Source organism: Schistocerca cancellata, chromosome 1, assembly GCF_023864275.1.
Source record: "Schistocerca cancellata isolate TAMUIC-IGC-003103 chromosome 1, iqSchCanc2.1, whole genome shotgun sequence".
Classification (NCBI taxonomy): domain Eukaryota; kingdom Metazoa; phylum Arthropoda; class Insecta; order Orthoptera; family Acrididae; genus Schistocerca; species Schistocerca cancellata.
In genome coordinates this window covers 1,111,202,471-1,111,225,184 of record NC_064626.1, presented here as the reverse complement: position 1 = coordinate 1,111,225,184, position 22,714 = coordinate 1,111,202,471, and the positions used below count along the sequence as shown (strand labels likewise).

At 41.5% G+C, this 22,714-nt stretch overlaps 1 protein-coding gene across 1 annotated transcript in view; it reads right to left on the bottom strand.

The window, feature by feature from the left end:
- Window positions 1-2,925: 2,925 nt before the first annotated feature.
- LOC126131610 (heat shock 70 kDa protein 12A-like) overlaps window positions 2,926-22,714 on the bottom strand; it is a 231,551-nt gene continuing 211,762 nt past the window's right edge. Inside the window, exon 13 of the mRNA XM_049915174.1 lies at window positions 2,926-3,929. Coding sequence (XP_049771131.1) covers window positions 3,744-3,929 — 186 coding nt within the window. The 3' untranslated portion in view covers window positions 2,926-3,743. The remainder of the gene's footprint in view (window positions 3,930-22,714) is intronic.

The window sequence follows — 22,714 nt, the reverse complement described above, 5'->3', positions numbered from 1 at the left end:
TGATGAGACTTTAAACTGGAAAAAGAACATTATGGAACTCTTAAAACCACTTAGTTCTGCCATGTTTGCACTTGGAATAATGGCAGATTTTAGGGAGAGACAGGTCATAAAATAATAGATATAGAAAACTAACAGGGTTACTGACAAGAAATGCTGAGACAGGAGAAATTAGCATAAATTAAGGCCAGGTGGGTGGTGGGAACCAAGGACATGTTTAATACGAGTTCCCACCTGCAGAGTTCTGAGAAACTGGTGTCTGGCAGAAGAATCCAAATGGCATGTCTGGTACAACAGGCACCAAGATCATGACTGTCATGTTGTAGGGCATGCCCTGCAACAGGATATCGTATGTTGCCAGTACATTCTCTGCCTGTACCCATTCATCCTTAATGATAACTTGGTAGTAGTCATGCCAGTGTAAAAGCTGAACTATGTTTATATAACAGCTGGTACATGATGTGTCATTTCACAGGCGGCTCTCCTTTTGATGGAATACATATTGCTAGTTACAGGACTGGTATACGAGGTGGTAGGAGGGTGCATAAGGCACATCTTACAGCAGGGATCCTCAGGGGTAGGAGCCATAGGGTGGGAAAATGAATGTAGAAGGAGCACAGGATCTGACAATGATATTGTGGAGATTGGGAGGTCGACAAGAAGCTTTTCTAGGTCTCATGGACAAAATGTCAGACAGAATGGACTTCATTTCATGGCATGATTTTAGGAACTCCCCCATTTTCCTAGATTTCACCAGCCCTTTTCCTTAACACCTCTTCCTTCACCTTCAACCCATCTGACAGAAGGAGCCTCTGATTCTGAAAGCTTACAAATTTTGATACCATTTTCATGTGTGTCCTCTTGCCACTGCTTGCGCAGTATATTTCTTACCTGTTGAATTACACTATAGACTTTCAGAAATTGATTACTTTCATCTACAAAATATTATGAAATTTGTGTCAAAAGAAACCAATCTTTTCTCCCAGTGAACATCATAAATCTTATGCAGTTTGTTCAAAATATCTCTGGTGGTTCTGCTTTTTCCATGTGATGCAAAGGCTTGATGTTAAGGAAAAAATTAGACATTTATTTGCTTCCCCGTTATCTTTCTTCCATGCAGCAAGACTGGTTTTCTAATCCTTAGAATGTTCTTCTGGTTTAATACACTCACCAATAATGACATCAAAATTAATTACATTCTAAGAATGTGTTTATTATAATGTTCTAGTTTCTTCCACTTTCTTCACCAGGCAGTTTTTCAATTTTTTTTTGCCTTTTGTCTGCCACTGCCCCATCTGTTGCACTTCTGTAACATCAAGTTATCATCCAGACCAGTAACAATTGTCACTCTGTATGGCTGCAAACTTTACCAGCTCTGCTCTGCTATGATGTTAACAAAATTATTCTAAAACTTCAAAAGTATGATGATAGTGAAGAGCCCATCAGACATCCAAAGCTCACCTAACTGTTTCTATAATGTCATGTCACATCTTAAAATAGTATTAATATACACAATAATATTGAAAACACAAGTACTTTCACAGGTTTGCATAGGCTTAAACACAAGCTTTTTCTTACGGTAAAAATATTTCTGTTTCCAGGTTTTGTGACCACTAGTCGAGACCTCTGCCCTGCATTAAAAAAACAGTAACAGAATTTGTCTTTGTATATTTTTTTCCTGTTTCATCATGCAGCATGAAACAAAATTTTGTAATAAGTAATTGTAATTGAAATAAAGCACTTTATTTAAAAACTGAGTGTTTTTTTCCTCTCTAATTGAATGGGCACTTATAACTGCCACAGTATGAAGCTAAATTGGATGTGTGAACTGTTTATTAGGTTTTCATAGTATGACTGATTGATGGTTGGAGTCCAGGCAGTGAGAACTATCCCCAGAACATTATAGACATCAACATTTATTTTTGTCAAATTATTATGGGTTACAATTCTTAAATCAACAGAAACATACCACAACATAAAGAAATGTTTCTTGGGAGAGAATTGGTGTCAGGTTGGCTGAAAAAGATAATGTATTCACTTTCTCACAGTAACTAGTCTGTAATGTGGTGTCAACATTCTGTTATTAGGTGCACAGAAAAAAGTGTGGCCAAAATGTTTAATTGAAATGCGTGATTCTTTTTCAGTAATCTTATTAATATAAAATGGATACTACTGTGTATCACTGTGTGTGTGTGTGTGTGTGTGTGTGTGTGTGTGTGTGTGTGTGTGTGTGTATGTGTGTGTGTGAGTGTGTTTGAATGTAAATATTTCTACTATGTAATCAACTGATGGGCTAAATTTGTTGCATTTAGTTGTGCTTCTTTAGAGCCGTTGATGAGTGAAAAGGTTTTCAGGTGTCTACGTTGAGGTACACATGTTAACTACAGACTGATGAAGTGGGTATGATTTATATATTAATGAATGTGAAAAATAAGTCTCTAATTTGAGACATAAGTCCAGGATACTTTCATAAGATTCCAAACTGAAATGGATGTAAAGAGATGGTATCAATTTGAAGCAAAATTGGAGCTACAGACAAAAAGGGAATACACTGGAATCATTTACTTTTGTGGAGAAAGGTTAACTATTTCAAAGACCTGGACATTGAGTAGAGTATATTGGTAGAGTATATTGTTGAACTAAGTCTGTTTCTTAGAGTTGGCTGGGCCCAATCTCCCTTATCTCAACTACAATAACTAATAATTGTAGCATGAATTACAATCACATTTATACGTTCAGGAACACATACTTAATACCCAATGTCTTTAATTTATAGACTTTTCTACCATGTGTCTTCTAAATTAAGCATAAACCTTAGTAATCATTAGTACTTTGACAACATTTTTTGACTTATCTCAGTTACATTTCGACAATAACAGTCATAGGAAGTACAAATTTTGAATTAAGTATCCAAATGAAATAATTGAATTGTTGGTGAAATCTTTATTGTGCCAATATTGAAAACTGTACTGCAGGATGAATGATAAAAAGTGAAATGGGTAGAGAATGTTCAGCATCCATACTCAAAGCTCCTTAATTCAAAAATGAAATGCATTAGAAAAATGATATGGAATGGCTAGAATGGCTACAGAGATAGTATTGAGTAGAAGCCACCAATATAAACAGTAATGTATGACTTCTTAAAGCAAAGAACACAAGTAATTAAAATCAAAAACAAATCTTACACTTTTGTCACGTTAAATATGTGTTAAATAGCAAGAGGCAATTAGCTAGTAATACAAATTATTGTCTGTCTACTACTAGAGAAAACTCCCTTTCTGTCTCTCCATAATTTTTCATTTTTCCTCATCTTCTTTTTACTCTCTCCTTTTTTAGCATTTGTAATTCATTGTTTTATTGAACAAACTTGTCAAACTATAAATGACTTCAAATTATTTTAATGCAATAATAAAATTTAATAAATATGTGCAGCAATGTTTATTTTTTTATATACAAAACAAATTCTTTTATATACACTTCTGTTACTTTGTACTATGAAGATATGCCTGAATAGAACTACACTGAAGATTCAGGCATGAAAATTAAATTATTTACATTCTAACAGGAGTTAGTACATTCTTGCTGTTAAAGGCATTGTCACATGAGATCAATAGCAAACTTTCATGGCAGGATTACATGGAAGTACATCCACATTATGTGAATACCTTTACATAGCACAATAATAATAATTACAGACAAGAACACTGAGTCAAAAACAGTCTTGTATAATAGAGTGAGAAAAGCTATCAGCTGCTTGACAGGAAGTCAACCTGAATGTCAACACGATTCCCAGAAGCAATATCTGTTGCACTAGCAGTTACTTCAGTTCCTCCAAACACCATGCAAATCTGAATTTCTCTTGCAGGTCTCTCTGTGTGTGAAAGATCAAGTTTCAGCGTTCCACATCGTCTCACACCTGGCTCTGTCACATACTGAAAAAAAAAAAAAAAAACAATATTTACAATACACCGCAAATGCTTACACTACAATAAAATTGGCTGAGAAACAATCTACTTCTATGCTTTTTTTCTGCTTAAGTCAGCACCTCTCAAAATGAAAGTGATCCACATATAAGTTATTATAGCAATAAACATTAGGAGCACTGGTGTTCTAACTACACTCATCAAAATAATCCATTCTGTAACACTGAGTCAACAGAAATAACATGTATTTTGGAACACCAGCTACAAAAATCAGAGGAATCCTCCCCCCCCCCCCTCCCTTTGCCTCTAAAAACAGGAGAACATAATTACCTTTATGGGAAGGAGGGATGGGCACAGAGGTCATCAGTCTGGTTTGATGTTGCCTGGCAAGAATTCCCCTCTTGTGCCAACCTCTTCATTTCACAGTAGAAATAACACCCAATATCTTCAATTATTCCCTTGGTGTATTCCAATCTCTATCTTTACTTACAGGTTTTGCTCTCTGTTGCTCCCCATAGTAACATGGAAATTATTTTCTGGTGCTTTAACACACATCCTATCACCCTGTCGGTTATTTTATATGCCAATTAAAATTACATTGTGACAGACAGATTGCTGTAGCAGGGAGCAGTGTTGCCATTGTGTAGCCAGCCACACTCTGCAAGACACTGCTCATACCTACAAAACAGGCAACAAAACAAACATGTGCGACTCAGGAAAGAACTATGATTGTGTGGCAGTTGACCCCTACCACTTGACTCACTAAAACTTCAAAACAAAGTAATTTTAATCGGAGTACAGTCAGTGTTTTCCATATGTTCCTTGTCAATTTTGTGGAGTATCTTCTCATTTCATGTCTTATAATTCAACTTAATTTTCAGTATTGTTCTGTAACACTGCAAATACTTTGATTATCTTCTTCTGGTTTTTCCTCAGCCCATGATTCACTTCTATATAATGTTGTGCTCCAGATGTACTTTCTCAGAAGAGTATTTCTCAAATTGAGGCCTGTGTTAGATACAAGTAGACTTCTTTTAGTTCCTGTGCTAGCCTACTTTTTGTCTCTAGTTATGTATTATTTTGCTTCCAAGATAGCACAACTGCTCCACTTCATCAACCACATGCCCCCCAAGTTTCATGTTACCTTTATGGTTACTGTAATTTCTGCAACTCCATATTCTATCTTCGGTTTACTTAGTCCATATTCTGTGCTCATTGGACTCTCGATTCCATTTCACATGTCATTACCAAATCTTATCATCAATAAGATGGAAGGGAGGCATTGGAGAGAATAAGTCAGAGATGGTACATGGGTAAGCATTACACCTGCTTGAGATCCAGAGATAAAGACAGTACTTTTTCTTTCTTAGTGAATGAGCTTTTTCAGAAAAGTACAGTTTTTAATCACCCCTAACATAAAGAGGGATTTTAAATATGTATATAAATGAACACAAGGTAACAGATACAGTTGATTATACAGGGTGCTCTAAAATTGCCCTTACAAACTTCTACAACTTGTAGAGGGGACTGAGTAGAGAATATTCTGAATTAGAATTCATGTCCAGAAATGTATTGTTTCTGTACAGCAGCTATTTGAAAACATCTTTGCTAGGTAGGCATGCAGCAGGGTAGTCATGGTGAGCAGCTGCTTATGTCGGATCACCTGATGCCGTCTGACATCTATCTTACTTCTCTGACCTGGTTTGAGCCTCATTCACATGTATTTACATGTCTGTGAGCTTAGAGCAACATGGTTGAATAACCGTTTGTAGAATAAACCAACATGAGCTTTCTGCATGGCAAATCTCACACTAATGGAAAAACTGCTCATCGTCTTTATCAAGATTGTTACCCACAATGTCCAGCCCCATCACATATCCTTTTCATCACAATTATGCAGATGTTTTAATGTATTAAACAATGGACACTCTAGGTATGAATATCATCAATGTACAAAAATACAGATTGCTACGTTCCATAAAGAAGAAGTGTTAAGTTGTGGACAGGCACAATTAAAAGACACTTACATAAAGCTTTCGGCCACAGCCTTCATCAGTAAAAGAGAGACACACACCATCCATATACACAAGCAAGCATACCTCAGGCCTACATGACTGCCAACTACAGCATCTCGGGCCAGAGGGGGTGGGGAAGGGGAAGAAATAGTAGTGTACAAGTGGGGAGAGAGACGAATGCTGTGAGGTGTGGGGAGAGAGATGAATGCTGTCTGGTGGTGTGTGCAGGGACTAGAATCCCAACAGGTGCAGCATTGTCAAGAGGTTGTGGGGCAGGGATCTGGGGAAACAAGGAGCAAAGGAGGAGAGGAGCAGGGAAAGACAGGCAGATGCATCGGCAGAGGGTGCCAAATAAACAGGGTGAGAGATGACAATGGGGAGGAGACGAGAGAACAGAGGGGATGGAAACTGTTAGAGGGAGGATGTGGGGCAGTATGTTACTGTATGTTGTGGCCAGGATAATTATGGGAGCGGAGAATGTGTTATGAGGATAACTCACATATGCAGAGTTCAGAAAAGCTGGTGGTAGAGGGAAGGATCCAGATGGTTTGGGAGTGAAGCAGCCATTGAAATCAAATGTGTTATGTTCAGCTGCATGTTGTACCACAATGTGGTCTACTTTGTTCTTGGCCACAGTTTGGTGGTGGCCGTCCATCCTGGTGGACAGCTGGTTGGTAGTCATACCAATATGAAAACTGTGCAATGATTGCAGCAGAGCCGGTAAATGACATGGCTGCTTTGACAGTTGGCCCAGCCCCTGATGGGGGTAGGGTAAACCTGTGACAGGACAGGAAGTCCTGGGTGGGTGGATTGGGCTGGTTTTGCACTTGTGTTTTCCTCAGGGATATGATCCTTGTGGTAAGAGGTTGGGATTGGGAATGACATAGAGATGGACTAGGATGTTGTGGAGGTTGGGTGGGTAATAGAACACTGCTTTAAGAGGGGTGGGAAATATCTCAGGTATGATGTCTCTAATGTCAGGTCATGATGACTGGTAATCAAAGCCCTAGCAAAGAACTGGTTCAATTGTTCCAGTCCAGGGTGGTACTGGATAATGAAGGAGACACTCTCTGGTGTCTCGGTCCATTAATCTGGACAGCTCGCCAGAAGGCATGGACATAGATGGCAGCTGCTAGGTGAAGCCCCTGTAACTTGCGAGTGCTGCTGTTGCCGCCACAGTGCAGTGTGCGGGCCATGCCTACCACACCAGCGTATCGGCACTCACAGGGGCCATATGAAGCCGGCAGCTCATGGTCTCTGAGTCAGTCATGTTCCAACTGCGCTCTTATGCTCTATATCGTATTCATTGTTGTTGGTTCTTGAATCTTGCTATGTCTCAGCCCTCAATCTGGTTTACTCTATGGGCTTGTCTACTGCCATATCTGTTCATGGTTGTTGTTGTTGTCATCATTTGCCGTATCCATTTGTGGTGGTTGTTGTCATCCTTCACTGTCCTTCTGTTCTTTCTGTGGGTTTGGGCGACTCACCATCGATGCCCTCAGCCGGTCAGCCTGTGGCTCCCGATATGATTCCAGTTACTAGAACTGGCAATGAGGTAAAAGGTTAATAGTGCATTATGGATGCGAAACTTGTACAGCTCATGGAACAGCAATGGCCACTCCTGGAGCAGCAATTGCTTCAGAAATTCCATCAGCAGTTTCAGCAGCAAATGAACCTTTTGCATCAGGAAATGTAGCTGCTATCAGACTGATTGCAGGTACAAGGTTCACAACCTGTCCCAATTGTGGTCACCTCCCAGACAGAGTCCTGTCTACCCACATTTCCGACATTTAACGACAGTAAGGAGGTCTGGGACATGTATTTACAGCAGCTGAAACAGCACTTTGCCACTTTTTGGATTTCAGATGACTCTCTCCAATGGTCACTCTTCCTTTCATGGGTTTCCCCAGAGACGGTTGGATTCCCTTTCAAACCTGGTTGCCCTCACTTTCAAGGAAATGTGTTTATTGCTGTCAACCTATTATTCACAATGGTTCCATGTGGTTGCATCACGCCATGAGTTCCATTAGTTCCGCATGCAAACAGGCCAGTCTTATTGATTGTGGGTAATGGATTTGCAAGGTCTGAGCCATTGTTGTGATGTAGTGGTCCAATTGGCTTCCAATCCAGAAGTTCCTCTGTAGCCCTCAAGCTCAATAATCTTACCTTGGATGACATACTGAAAATCGTGCACTCTTTTGAGATCGCACAGGCAGCAAATGACCTCTGAGCAGCCAGCCTAGCCACGTCGGCACAACCAGCAGGGTCTGCCTTCTTGTCCTGATGTTTTGTGAGGCAACAATGGGCAGACTGCCCTGTTTGTTGGGCACAGTGCACTCATTGTGGCAAGGACGAACATCTCCAAACTTTCTACTGTCAGCTGTCAGGTCAGTGTAACCATACTCCTAACTTGTGTCATGGGATGGTGCCTGAGCTTCAGGCCATAGTTCTCCAGGGCAATATTTGTGCCCCCAAGTTATTTATTGATCTCATGATTGTTCATCAGGGCATTCGTTTCCAAGTCGACATTTTTGGCCTGGATGCTTTCTCGCTGTTTGGGTTCTCCATCATGGACGAAGTTCAGATCTACTCTGACAAGGTCCCTTCCCTTTGTCACTATTTCGGATATTTTTGAGCCAGCTGTGCCATTGACTTTGAGGTACATATTTCTTTATGTCCAGATGCGGTGTCCCAGTTCTGCCTTGCACATCCTCTTCCAGTCTCCTTACGGACAGCCATTAAGCTCAAACCTGATCACCTTCAGACGCTGGGGTCATAGAACCAGTCAAAACTAGTGCTTTAGCCATGCCTCTGGTCATAGTCTGGAAGCCAAATGATTCCCTCTGGCTTTGTGGAGATTTTAAGTTCATGATCAATGCACAAGCTCTGGTGGAACCTACCTCCTACATCAAGACCTCCTCTCAAAACCTGGTGGAGGTGAATGATTTTCTACAATAGACCTTGCTTACTTATAGATTCCACCTGATGAGGAATCACAATGCATTGTTGTCATTAAGACGCCTTTCAGCTTATACAAATACAAGCGTTTGTCATTTGGGACCTCTTCTGCTCCAGCAATCTTCCAGAGATACCTGGAACAGTTAACATGTCTGGATGACTTCATTGCTACTGGTGCTATGTGCAAAGACCATTTGCATAACCTCTGTACCCTATTTACTAATTTGCTTGATACAGAGCTCAAGTGCTGCTTGCACAAATGCCAGTTTTTCCAGTAACAAGTGGACTACCTGAGCCATTTGCTCATCAAATATGGGATTCAGCCCACTGACCATAATTTTTCTGCTACTGGCTCTCTCCCACGTCCCCAAAACCTCCAGGAGTTTGCAGGGCTACTTTTGGGGGGAAAGTGAATTATGATTCTAAGTTTCTTCTGCAAGCACCACACATTTTACATCCTCTCAACCAATTGCAGAAGAAAGCATGTTGTGTTTCAGTGGTCGGAGGCCTGTGACCACACAGCTGAAGTGCACATTATGTTCTGCACCCTGCCTTACCCCATTATCCCCATCATGCTCCCTTGTTTTGGCTGTGGACACTTCTCTCTGTGCCATTGGTGCAGTGCTGGCACACCATTGTGATTATGGCATGGAGCAACCCATCAGCTATGTATGCAAAACAATGATGCATGCCCAATGCAATTACTCCCAGATCAAGAAAGAAGCATTGGTGATCATCTTTGCTGTGAAGAAATACTATGTGTACCTATTTGGGTCTTGGTTTGCACTCGATACAGACCATAAACCACTCGTAGCACTCTTTGGGCCACACTCTTGGCTTCCCGAGTGAATGGCTTAGAGGATCCAGCATTGGGCTCTTTTTCTTAGCTCCTACAACTACACCATCAAGTACAAACCTACTGCACAACACACAAATGCGGATGCCTTCTGCTGTTCGCACTCAGGACCAGAGCCAGTATTTGACTCTCTAGAGCTCTCCCATTTTCACATCGACATGAAATGACAGCACACATTGGATGGGTTCCCATTACTGCTACTCACCTGGTGACAGACATGTGCCACTAATCTATCACATGGATGTTGCACACTATGTCCTCCAAGGGTGGCCAGCTTATATTTCCAAGTTCGCTGCTCCCAAGCTTGCCTATGTCATTATGTTTCCGTCGCCTCCAATGCGCTTCTGCTGGATGCGGGAATGGATACCCACCATGTTGTCATCCCGACTACCTTATGCACTCACGTTTTGGAACTCCTCCATTGCGGGTACTTGGGTACATCTCAGATGAAAGCCCTTGCCATGCAATTTGTCCACTGGCCAGGACTGAACAAGGACTTGGAGGCTACAGTGCACCACCGTTCTTCCTATATTCAACATCAGGCTGCTCCATCGCAGTCTTTTGCCCCCTGGCGTACTCCCCATCCTCCTCGGGATCGAATCCATCTAGATTTTGGTGGACCTTTCCTCAGCTCGATGTGGCTTATTGTCTTGAATGCTTATTCAAACCACCTCTATGTGGGCAGCATGGCGTCCACCACTACTGAAGCCACACTCAATGCCCTTTTTTGAAAATTCTCACCTCTGAAGGGCTTCCCCTAACCATCATCACCGATAATGCACCCCAATTCACTTCTACAGCCTTTGAACAGTTCTGTACTGGTAATGGCTTCAAACACATGTGTAGCCCTCTACTTCACCCCTCCACCAATGAAGAAGCAGAGTGGATGGTGCACACATTTGAGCAACAAATGTTGAAGGCTGTGGATTTATCTATTGTGATAGTGGCCCACACGATGTTCCTGAGCACCTGTCCGTGACCACAGCCCAGCAGAACTCCTTCATGGCTGACAGCCGCATACCCTTCTCTATCTCCTGGCACCTCAACCCAAGGAACCCCAGACCCGACACACTGGATGTACCTCCTGGTTCACTTATTTGGGCATGTTCCTATGAGGTAAAACCCCCATTGATGCCAGTTATGGTGGTGGCCACTCATGGGTGGCACCTTATGATGGGTGATACACCAAGAGGTTTGGAGAGTCAGAACATGAACCATCTCCAGCCCTGCCTCCTGTCTATCCCTCCAGCAGAGGATCACTCTGAGTTGGTGTCCGCACCCTCACACATCCCTTCTCCTCAAGAGTACTATTTGGACTCCAGCACAATGTCGGCAGCTCCTGTAGGTGATAGGTGCACATATGTAGGTCAAAATATCACCATTACCTCCATCTGCTCCGTGGTCATCCACCAAACTGCAGTTCCCCAGTGCATTGCCTGACATCCTGTGCTTCTTCTAACAGCTGGTGGCTTCCACTGGTAGGACACCACATGTTCACATCCCAAAGCATCAACCCGAGCCTTTCAGGCCCTATGTGCCCATTTCAGGGGGAGGAGAGGATCTGGTGTCCAATAACTTGGACAGCCCACTAGAAGGTGTGGATATAAACAACAGCCGCTAGGCCCTATAACCTGCAAGCACTGCTGTCACCTCCACAGCACTGTGCATGGGCCATGCCTCCCGCACCAACCTAATGGCACTCTTAGGGGCCCTATAAACCTGGCAGTGCAGGGACTCCATGTAAATCATGTTCCGATCTGTCTGTGCTCTTGTGTTCTATACTGTACGCATTGTTGTTGGTTCTTGAATCTTGCTACATCTTGGCCCATAACCTGGTTTACTCTGTGGACTTGTTTACTGCCATATCCATTCATGGTTGTTGTTGTCTTCATTTGCCATATCTGTTCATGGCTGTTGTTGTTGTCCACAGCTGTTTTTGTGCTGTTTGTTTGGGTGACTCACCATTGATGCCCTTGGCATCATGGCTGTGTAGGGTATCACAGGGATGAGAGGAGGGAAATGGATTAAGGGAAATGTTCTGAGAAGGGACTAAGGCTTTAAGCAGGGATTGTAGATTGTGTTGGATTTCTGGGTTGGGATCAATCTGGCAGAATTTATATGTGGAGGAGTCAGATAATTAGTGGAGGATATCTGCCAGCTAGTCACTGTGATTCATACCAACAGTGATGGAACCTTTGTCTGCAGGTAGGGCGATTAAGTCAGGATTTTTACCTTTTTGGTAAAAAGATATGAATACATAACTTTATGTGTTCTTCAAAAAATTTGTAATTACAATTTTATAAACAAATATTTACATATGTACAAACAGTAAAGAACATTATTTATGTTTAACAGCCACAGAGTAAAAGCCCGCTGATGATGCTGCAACTGCAGTGAAACATGTTTGGAATATAAAAGAAAATTGTGTTTTGCTAAAGGCGGACCCCAAACAAAAACATATGTAGCATAGTTCTGGTGGATAGATTGGCAGCAAAAAATGCTTCCATTGCAGGTATTGGGAGAAGGAGAGTAGGTCTTCGACAAATCCAGCATGGTTAAATTTGTGTGTGGGGCTAAAGGTGAGGCCTTTGGATAGGACTGGCACTTCTGTGGAGCTGTGGGTCTTGGGGGTGGGGGAAAGGTTAACAACAGAGGGTTCTGGTGGAAAGTTTAACAGCATTAACAGGAGTATTTTGGCTCTGGATTTGGCAGAGAGTTGGTAGGGATTTTTGGGGGATATGGGCAAGTTGAAAAGGTCTGCCATGCAGGGTTTAGCTGCTGTGAAGGGTGGATGAGGAGCAACACTGTTGGTGTGATAGTGATTAGAGAGTGGTGGCCTGAGCTGGCAATAGGATGTCAGCAGACTGGATAACTTAGGGAAGTGGTGTCTGGAGTGCTCTTTCAGGTGCTGGAGAGCAAGGAATTCAATTTCAGAGATGTAATGTGTGAAGTGGAGAATGCAGAGTAATAGTATCTTGCAGAGGGAACAGAGGTGGTTCTGGGATGCCTATACCATGCAGATGTTTTGCAATACCAGGTATGTGAGGGTGAGGGTGAGATCATTTGGGTGGATTCCATGGTATAGGCAGCATTTGAAAAGCAGGAAGGAAGACTGGATTATAGCAAGGGAGAAGGACACTTTTCTGACCTGGTGGAGAAAGATGGAGCAAGGGTCCATTGTGGCAGGAATTGTGTAAAGGAAATGTGAATGACGAAGAAATGGGCAAAATAGGTGTTGATGGTTGTGAGAGGAGCTGGATAATGGAACAGAAGCATGAAAATGCACAAAAAATACGTGGAGACACGTACAGATGACCAAAAATATACACATATATGTAAAAATTCGCAGAGATACCTAAAAATACGCAAAAATACATGAGTCCATGTAAAATAAGCACAAATAAAAAAAAAAAAAAAAAACATTTGATTACCTATCATCATGCCCAGAAATGAGGGACATCCTACACAAGATATTTCCCACCCCTCCTAAAGTGATGTTCCATCGCTCATCCAATCTCTACAACATCCTAGTCAATCACTATGCCACTCTCATTCCCAGCCCCTTGCCTCAAGGATATGATCTTTGTGACATGGAGCTGCAAAGACCCAGGTGCAAAACCTGCCCAATCACCCACCCAGCACTTTCTATTCCAGTCCTGGCACAGGTTTATCCTACCCCATCAGCGGTCAGGCCAACTGTCAAAGCAGCCATGTCATTTACTAGCTCTGCTGCAATCATTGCACAGCTTTTTATATTGGTATGACTACCAACCAGCTGTCCACCAGGATGAACAGCCACTGCCAAACTGTGACCAAGAGTAAGGTAGACCACCCTCTGGCACACTATACAGCTGAACATAATACACTTGATTTCAATGGCTGCTTCACTACTTGAGCCATCCGGATCCTTCTCTCCACCACCAGCTTTTCTGAATTGCGCATAGGTGAATTATCTTTACAACACATTCTTCACTGCCATAATTATTCTGGCCTCAACCTATGCTAACATACTGTCCCCACACCCAATACCCAACAGTTTCCCCCCCTCTGTCCTATCACCTCCACCCCATACTTATCTCTCACCGTGTTTATTTTCTGCCCTCTGCCAATGCATCTGCCTGGATTTCCCCACTCTTATCCTTTTTCCTCCTTTTTTTTCCCCAACTCCCTGTCCAACAACCTCCTGATGCTGTGCCTGTTAAGATCCTGTTCCCAGCACACTCCATCAGACAGTGTTTGTCTCTCTCCCCACCCGTACACTACTATCCCTACCCCTTCTTCACCCACTCCAAATTGCTGTGTGTATCCCACGTGGTAGTTGCATGCTGGGGTTGGCTGTCATGTGTGCATAGGTGTGCTTGCTTGTATATATGGATGGTGTGTGTCTCTCTTTTACTGATGAAGGCCTGTTGGCAACTTAATGTATCTTCTTCATGGTTAGTAGCAATCTGTCTTTTCCCACATTGTTTTAATCTGTTACTTATTTACTGTTGAATGTATTCTCAACCCATTTTGCAGATTCTCAATGCATTTTGCAGACCTATCCATATACAATAGTGAATGTATCTGGAAAATTATATCATTCTATGGCACATAGTTTAGGAGAAATGATGTCACAGAGATTGAGATGCACAAAAAACTAGATTTTGCATTTAGAAATTGCACATATGTCTTGATGCCACACTGCAAATGCATCTCACACACACGTGACTGCAGTCTTAGGCAACTGAGGCCTCTGTTGCCTAAGACTGCAGTCACGTATGCATGAGTTGCATTTGCATGAGTGTAAATGTGTGTGTTTGCTGCCCAATTCTGATGAAAGCCTTACTGGCCGAAAGCTTCATTTGTGACAGTCTTTTTGTTGTGCCTATCTGCGACTCAGTATGTCCATTATAAACTGATATCCATTTCATAATAGAGCAATATTCCAACACATGTCAGGCAGACATCTTTTTCATAAGTGTATTGTAGTTTTCCTCAATAAACCAACATTCACTACTTGTGTAACTAAATATTCTTGAGCACTCCTGACCGTATGTCTACGTATTACTAGTTCAAACAACAGGAAATCCTAGATGGAATAAGAACAATATAGGATATGATAGACTGCTACTCACTACATAGAGGTGGTTGTGAGTGGCACCATGCAGAGAGAAGATTGTTAAATATTATCAGACTAAGTCTTTCATCAGATGTAGACAAAACACACACACACACACACACACACACACACACACACACACACACCTCCACTGTCATTGCCACTTGCTAAGACCCAACAGCAACTGCAGTGAGCAGTGGCTGGTGTGGATAGCTCGAGTACAGAAAAACTATGGGGTGGGTACAGAGAGAAACAGCAGGGTAGGTATGGGGAAGACACTGTAGTGCTGCTTGTAGGATGTACAGGGATGTGGCTGTGTCAGGATGGTTTACTGCTTGCTACAGTGTCAGGAGGCTTTGGCACCTGGAGACGACAGTAGCCTTGTGTGAACATGAGTTACGCACATGTGAATGTGACTGTTTTGTCTACAACTGATGAAGGACTTATACCTGATTGTTGATAATATCTACTGCCTCATTTCAGTTTGCCTGTCTGTTAATCAATGCCTTCTCTATGTGGTGAGTAGCACTATATCCTATTTTATATGTTATTAAACAATGGAAAATTCAGGATGGAATGTAATAATATGATGTCAATGGAAGCTCCTACTCACCATATAGCGGAGATGGTGAGTCGCAGATAGGCACAACAAAAAGACTCTAACAATTAAAGCTTTGGTCATGAAGGCCTTTGTCAACACACACACACACAAGTGCACGTGTGCGCTCACGCGCATGCGCGAGCGTGTGCGTAGTGTGTGTTGTTATTAGTTCAAGGTATGACTATTTGATCAAAATTATCCAGACACCTGTTATCGGACATTAATATAGGGTGTGTCCACCATTCATTTTTATGAAAGCTTGAACTCTGCTGAGCACACTTTTAGTAAGGTGTCTGATTGTGTGTGGAGCAATGACAGCCTGTCCTTCCACACGATTCAAAACCAGAGAAGGCAGGGATGTCCGAAACTGATGTCTGGGGCGAAGTCAATGCTGTAAATCAACTCAAAGGTGTCCCACTGGGTACAGGTCAGGACACTGGGCAGACCAGTCCATTCCAGAAATGTTATTGTCCATAAACAGTTGCCTCACAGCTGTTGCTTTATGGACAGGGTGCATTGTCAGGATGATACACTCATCATCTCTAAACTGTTCCTCTACTGTATGTGGTACAAAATGCTGTAAAGTATCTTCATATTCTCCCACATTTGGTGTTTTATTAAGTGCAATAAGGGGATTACACCCTAACTATGAAAGACACCGCCACATTATAACACCACCTCCTTCGTATTTCACTCTTGGTGCTACACATGATGGCAGGGACATTCTCTAGTTATTAACCAAACCCAAACCCTTTGATAGTACTGCCCCTGCATACAGTGTGCTTCATCAATCCAAATCACTCTCTTTATTTTCCCATTGTACTGTGGCATTGCTCTTTACAGCATCTAAGGGTCATTTAGCACCGATTACAGAAATGTGTACCTTATGAGTAGTTGCTTGACCGTAGTACCCCATACCTTTTAACTCCCTACACACAGTCAATATTCCAGCTGGATGATGGTAATTCTATGGAACTCATGAGTGATTCCTTCCACTTATTTCTTGTGATTTTTACAACCACCCTCCACAGTGCTCAATGATCCCTGTGCATCAGTACATAAGGTCTGCCTGGTCTTGGTTTAGTTGTGGTTGTTGCTTCACATTTCCATATCACAATCACATAACCAACAGTCAGCTTGGGGAATTTCAGAAGAGTCTAAATGTCCCTTATTGATCTGTTGCTAAAGGAACAGCCAGTGATTGAAGGCACTGAGTTCTCCCGGCAACCAATTCTGCTGCTACTTCTTTTCTAGAGACAAAACACTGTTCCTTGCCTCCTTTTATACTGCTCACTCCACTCCTCATGACATCTAGTGGTCAATTCTGCATTAGATAGGGGTTTCTAAATTCTTTTCACCAGACAGTGTACGTTCAGTGTGACTAAATGTTAACCCTGTTGTTTTCACTAGAAACATTATGTTTTTTTCCTGCTAATTAAGTGTGAACTTCAAACTTCCTACATTTAAAGGCAGTATAACTGACAATGTCTGATAGATCAATAATATACATCACCAACAGTAGTGAGCACCATCATACTTTCTTGATACACGTCCACAGTTTTTATGTGTATATGCTGCACCAAATTCAGATAAAATTCCAAGCTTTTGATGAAATCCTCCATCATCATCATCATCATCGTCATCATCAGGGACTAAAACTGAGTATCATGAACTGGCAAGGTATCCTCATTTATATCCACAGCGCATCCAAGGGTAGTGCCCACTACGTCCATAGATTTTGCTTGTGGTTTCTATCTAGCATTGCTAGCAGCACCATCCATTGCACCAGATGGTGAACTGTGAGAAGTATTTCTCTGTGTTTTTTCCTTGTCAAGTGTACGCTTCTATGCATTTCTAAGTGCATAGATGGTGTTTCTATTGAAGCTGTTCTCACAAATTCTAAGTTCACCTGTGATGAGAGAAGAAGTTGAAATTAAACTTTGTGAAAACTTAAACAGAGACACCAGCTATGCAGTTAGCAATGCACAGAATTGTGCACTTGACAAGAAAAAAACACATAGGAATACTACTCACATTTCACTGCCCGACATGATGGATAGTGCTGCAAGCAATGCTAGATAGAGAGTGTTAGCAAAATCTATGGACAGAAAGAGCACCATCCTTGGAAGCACTATTATGACAATATCCAGCCAATCTGATGCCATCCTGTGGGTATAAAAGAGGGAAACTTGCTGGTTCAAGACAGTCAGTTTTAGTCCCTGATGAAGGTGACAGAGGGCATCATCAAAAGATTGGAATTTTATCTGAATTTGACACAGCAAGGGAATCGAGAAACTTTTATACAAGGACTTTGTCTTGAAAAACGTCATAGCCATCATGTGTGCATCATTACCAATAACATCAGGAATCTCTCCCAGTTAAAATTCTTCACAAAAATAGCTTACGTCATACTGCTGCCATTTACTTGGTCCTTTTCTCCTATTAACAATGGTCGGTAGAAGTTGGAAATTGTCATTGTTGGAACAACTGCCAACTTATGTGATCTAACAGTAAGATTACACATTGCCTGCCTCCATGTTAAATAGACATTCAAAACGCCACCCCTCCCCTACTCATTGACTAATTGAGTAATACCTCCATATAACTCATTTCATAATCATTACAATAAATTAGCTCCACATTTCAACAAAAACATCTCTATAATGCACTTTCATGAAATCCTGTATGATGTGGCTGCATTGTCAGGACAGAATTAAGACGATGCAAAGTCGTTTCACCACACCTCCAGCCCACTCAACAATTGAGATCACTTTGGTGGTCATTCCTCTTTTGCCAGCATTCTACATAGTAAAGGGCTAGTTATTGTGCCAACACAATACTGTTGACAGTATTGCTACATTCTTCATAAATCTGATTAAAATCATCAGTAAAATATTTGTTAAGTGTTCAGCATACAGATGTCTAAATTCTGGAGGAAACTAATCTGCAGGAATAATACAAAATTCACAAGTAAATATGTGATGTTTTATTAATTAAAATTTATCAAATTCTTATATTTCTGTTGCTAAGTTGAGATTTGATGCCCTGCTTGTGAGAGATATATGTGAAATGACTGGGCTGATAAACTCATTCAAACCCAAATAAATTACCATTGGAGAGGCAGTAATAATTTTTCCTTCATACTTAATTTTTCTTTTACACATGTAGCAGGACGGGCAGCAGACATGTATGTTTGCTATATATATATATTTTTTTGCTTTAATTCATACACGTCATCACGAGACACTTCCTATATTTTATTGCGTCTATTACAATAGTATGAGTTTATGGTTGGGAACAGAGAATTTCCATCATTCAGTATAAATGGCAACATATACAATTACAATATGGCACATCACTGCCATATCACTCTGAATAAATGCTAAGACATAATGAAAATTAACCGTTAGTTGGTCAGCCAATGCAGAGAAAGAAAGCAGAACATCTTCCATTTCCAGTATTAATTAATCTCTGTTTGCTTGTGACTGCTCTGTAGAAGTTGGTGAAATATGTACTGATACGTTAAAATCAGATTTGGTAACTTTAATTAAGCCCACCTACACTTGGACTTGGAATGATGCTTTAAACAGCTTTCCGACTTTTTTTAGATAAAGTGATTCTGACTGAGATTAATATCCACAAGTCTAAGCTCATGAATTTTGGAAACAAAGTGAATTATAGCTAAATGAAAGCCAGAAAGAAATAAAGCACCAAATACTTTATCAAAATTCTATGTGCAACCTGCTAAACAGCTTATTGTTTTGAGTGTGCTTCAGTAAATAACACAAAATTCAATATAATGCTCTGGTTTTGAGTCATTTAGTGTTGAAATTAGCCAATCACATCATGGTACACACAAATTCAAGAAGTAGCCTGCCAGAGGTGGCATTCCCAAATGTGTTCTTCAATTGGTTTCCGCAAACTGAGCAAATATGGCTTTTGCTCACCTGCCTTAAATTTATCATTTCGAAAAAGGCATATTTTAACTGATAGTGAGCATTCCAATAAGTGGTAACTCATGGACCCACAGATGTCTGTGCATTTCTGCCTTTCTTAACAGTTATTTCTCTGCACAACCTGCCATGCAACAACCTTACAAGCTTTGCAGGCTGTTGCTAACCACCTTTATTTATGACTTGAACAGTATGATAGACTGGTTCCTGTTTTCTTTCCTAAATTCAATTAAGCATTTTGGTTCAGCTAAGAGCTGGATTTACTGTTAAAGTGATGACACACGTAACAATATGTGATCAAATTTTGTGTCTTGTAGCTGTGTTTTCACACAGGCTTGTTCATGCAAGTGATAGGCTTACATCTACATCTACATCTACATCCATACTCCGCAAGCCACCTGACGGTGTGTGGCGGAGGGTACCTTCAGTACCTCTATCGGTTCTCCCTTCTATTCCAGTCTCGTATTGTTCGTGGAAAGAAGGATTGTCGGTATGCCTCTGTGTGGGCTCTAATCTCTCTGATTTTATCCTCATGGTCTCTTCGCGAGATACACGTAGGAGGGAGCAATATACTGCTTGACTCTTCGGTGAAGGTATGTTCTCGAAACTTTGACAAAAGCCCGTACCGAGCTACTGAGCGTCTCTCCTGCAGAGTCTTCCACTGGAGTTTATCTATCATCTCTGTAACGCTTTCGCGACTACTAAATGATCCTGTAACGAAGCGCGCTGCTCTCCGTTGGATCTTCTCTATGTCTTGTATCAACCCTATCTGGTACGGATCCCACACTGCTGAGCAGTATTCAAGCAGTGGGCGAACAAGCATACTGTAACCTACTTCCTTTGTTTTCGGATTGCATTTCCTTAGGATTCTTCCAATGAATCTCAGTCTGGCATCTGCTTTACCGACAATCAACATTATATGATCATTCCATTTTAAATCACTCCTAATGCGTACTCCCAGATAATTTATGGTATTAACTGCTTCCAGTTGCTGACCTGCTATTTTGTAGCTAAATGATAAAGGATCTATCTTTCTGTGTATTCGCAGCACATTACACTTGTCTACATTGAGATTCAGTTGCCATTCCCTGCACCATGCGTCAATTTGCTGCAGATCCTCCTGCATTTCAGTACAATTTTCCATTGTTACAACCTCTCGATACACCACAGCATCATCTGCAAAAAGCCTCAGTGAACTTCCGATGTCATCCCCCAGGTCATTTATGTATATTGTGAATAGCAACGGTCCTATGACACTCCCCTGCGGCACACCTGAAATTACTCTTACTTCGGAAGACTTCTCTCCATTGAGAATAACATGCTGCGTCCTGTTATCTAGGAACTCCTCAATCCAATCACACAATTGGTCTGATAGTCCATATGCTCTTACTTTGTTCAATAAACGACTGTGGGGAACTGTATCGAACGCCTTGCGGAAGTCAAGAAACACGGCATCTACCTGTGAACCCGTGTCTATGGCCCTCTGAGTCTCGTGGACGAATAGCGCGAGCTGGGTTTCACATGACCGTCTTTTTCGACACCCATGCTGATTTCTACAGAGCGAGCGTGTGCGTAGTGTGTGTTGTTATTAGTTCAAGGTATGACTATTTGATCAAAATTATCCAGACACCTGTTATCGGACATTAATATAGGGTGTGTCCACCATTCATTTTTATGAAAGCTTGAACTCTGCTGAGCACACTTTTAGTAAGGTGTCTGATTGTGTGTGGAGCAATGACAGCCTGTCCTTCCACACGATTCAAAACCAGAGAAGGCAGGGATGTCCGAAACTGATGTCTGGGGCGAAGTCAATGCTGTAAATCAACTCAAAGGTGTCCCACTGGGTACAGGTCAGGACACTGGGCAGACCAGTCCATTTCAGAAATGTTATTGTCCATAAACAGTTGCCTCACAGCTGTTGCTTTATGGACAGGGTGCATTGTCAGGATGATACACTCATCATCTCTAAACTGTTCCTCTACTGTATGTGGTACAAAATGCTGTAAAGTATCTTCATATTCTCCCACATTTGGTGTTTTATTAAGTGCAATAAGGGGATTACACCCTAACTATGAAAGACACCGCCACATTATAACACCACCTCCTTCGTATTTCACTCTTGGTGCTACACATGATGGCAGGGACATTCTCTAGTTATTAACCAAACCCAAACCCTTTGATAGTACTGCCCCTGCATACAGTGTGCTTCATCAATCCAAATCACTCTCTTTATTTTCCCATTGTACTGTGGCATTGCTCTTTACAGCATCTAAGGGTCATTTAGCACCGATTACAGAAATGTGTACCTTATGAGTAGTTGCTTGACCGTAGTACCCCATACCTTTTAACTCCCTACACACAGTCAATATTCCAGCTGGATGATGGTAATTCTATGGAACTCATGAGTGATTCCTTCCACTTATTTCTTGTGATTTTTACAACCACCCTCCACAGTGCTCAATGATCCCTGTGCATCAGTACATAAGGTCTGCCTGGTCTTGGTTTAGTTGTGGTTGTTGCTTCACATTTCCATATCACAATCACATAACCAACAGTCAGCTTGGGGAATTTCAGAAGAGTCTAAATGTCCCTTATTGATCTGTTGCTAAAGGAACAGCCAGTGATTGAAGGCACTGAGTTCTCCCGGCAACCAATTCTGCTGCTACTTCTTTTCTAGAGACAAAACACTGTTCCTTGCCTCCTTTTATACTGCTCACTCCACTCCTCATGACATCTAGTGGTCAATTCTGCATTAGATAGGGGTTTCTAAATTCTTTTCACCAGACAGTGTACGTTCAGTGTGACTAAATGTTAACCCTGTTGTTTTCACTAGAAACATTATGTTTTTTTCCTGCTAATTAAGTGTGAACTTCAAACTTCCTACATTTAAAGGCAGTATAACTGACAATGTCTGATAGATCAATAATATACATCACCAACAGTAGTGAGCACCATCATACTTTCTTGATACACGTCCACAGTTTTTATGTGTATATGCTGCACCAAATTCAGATAAAATTCCAAGCTTTTGATGAAATCCTCCATCATCATCATCATCATCGTCATCATCAGGGACTAAAACTGAGTATCATGAACTGGCAAGGTATCCTCATTTATATCCACAGCGCATCCAAGGGTAGTGCCCACTACGTCCATAGATTTTGCTTGTGGTTTCTATCTAGCATTGCTAGCAGCACCATCCATTGCACCAGATGGTGAACTGTGAGAAGTATTTCTCTGTGTTTTTTCCTTGTCAAGTGTACGCTTCTATGCATTTCTAAGTGCATAGATGGTGTTTCTATTGAAGCTG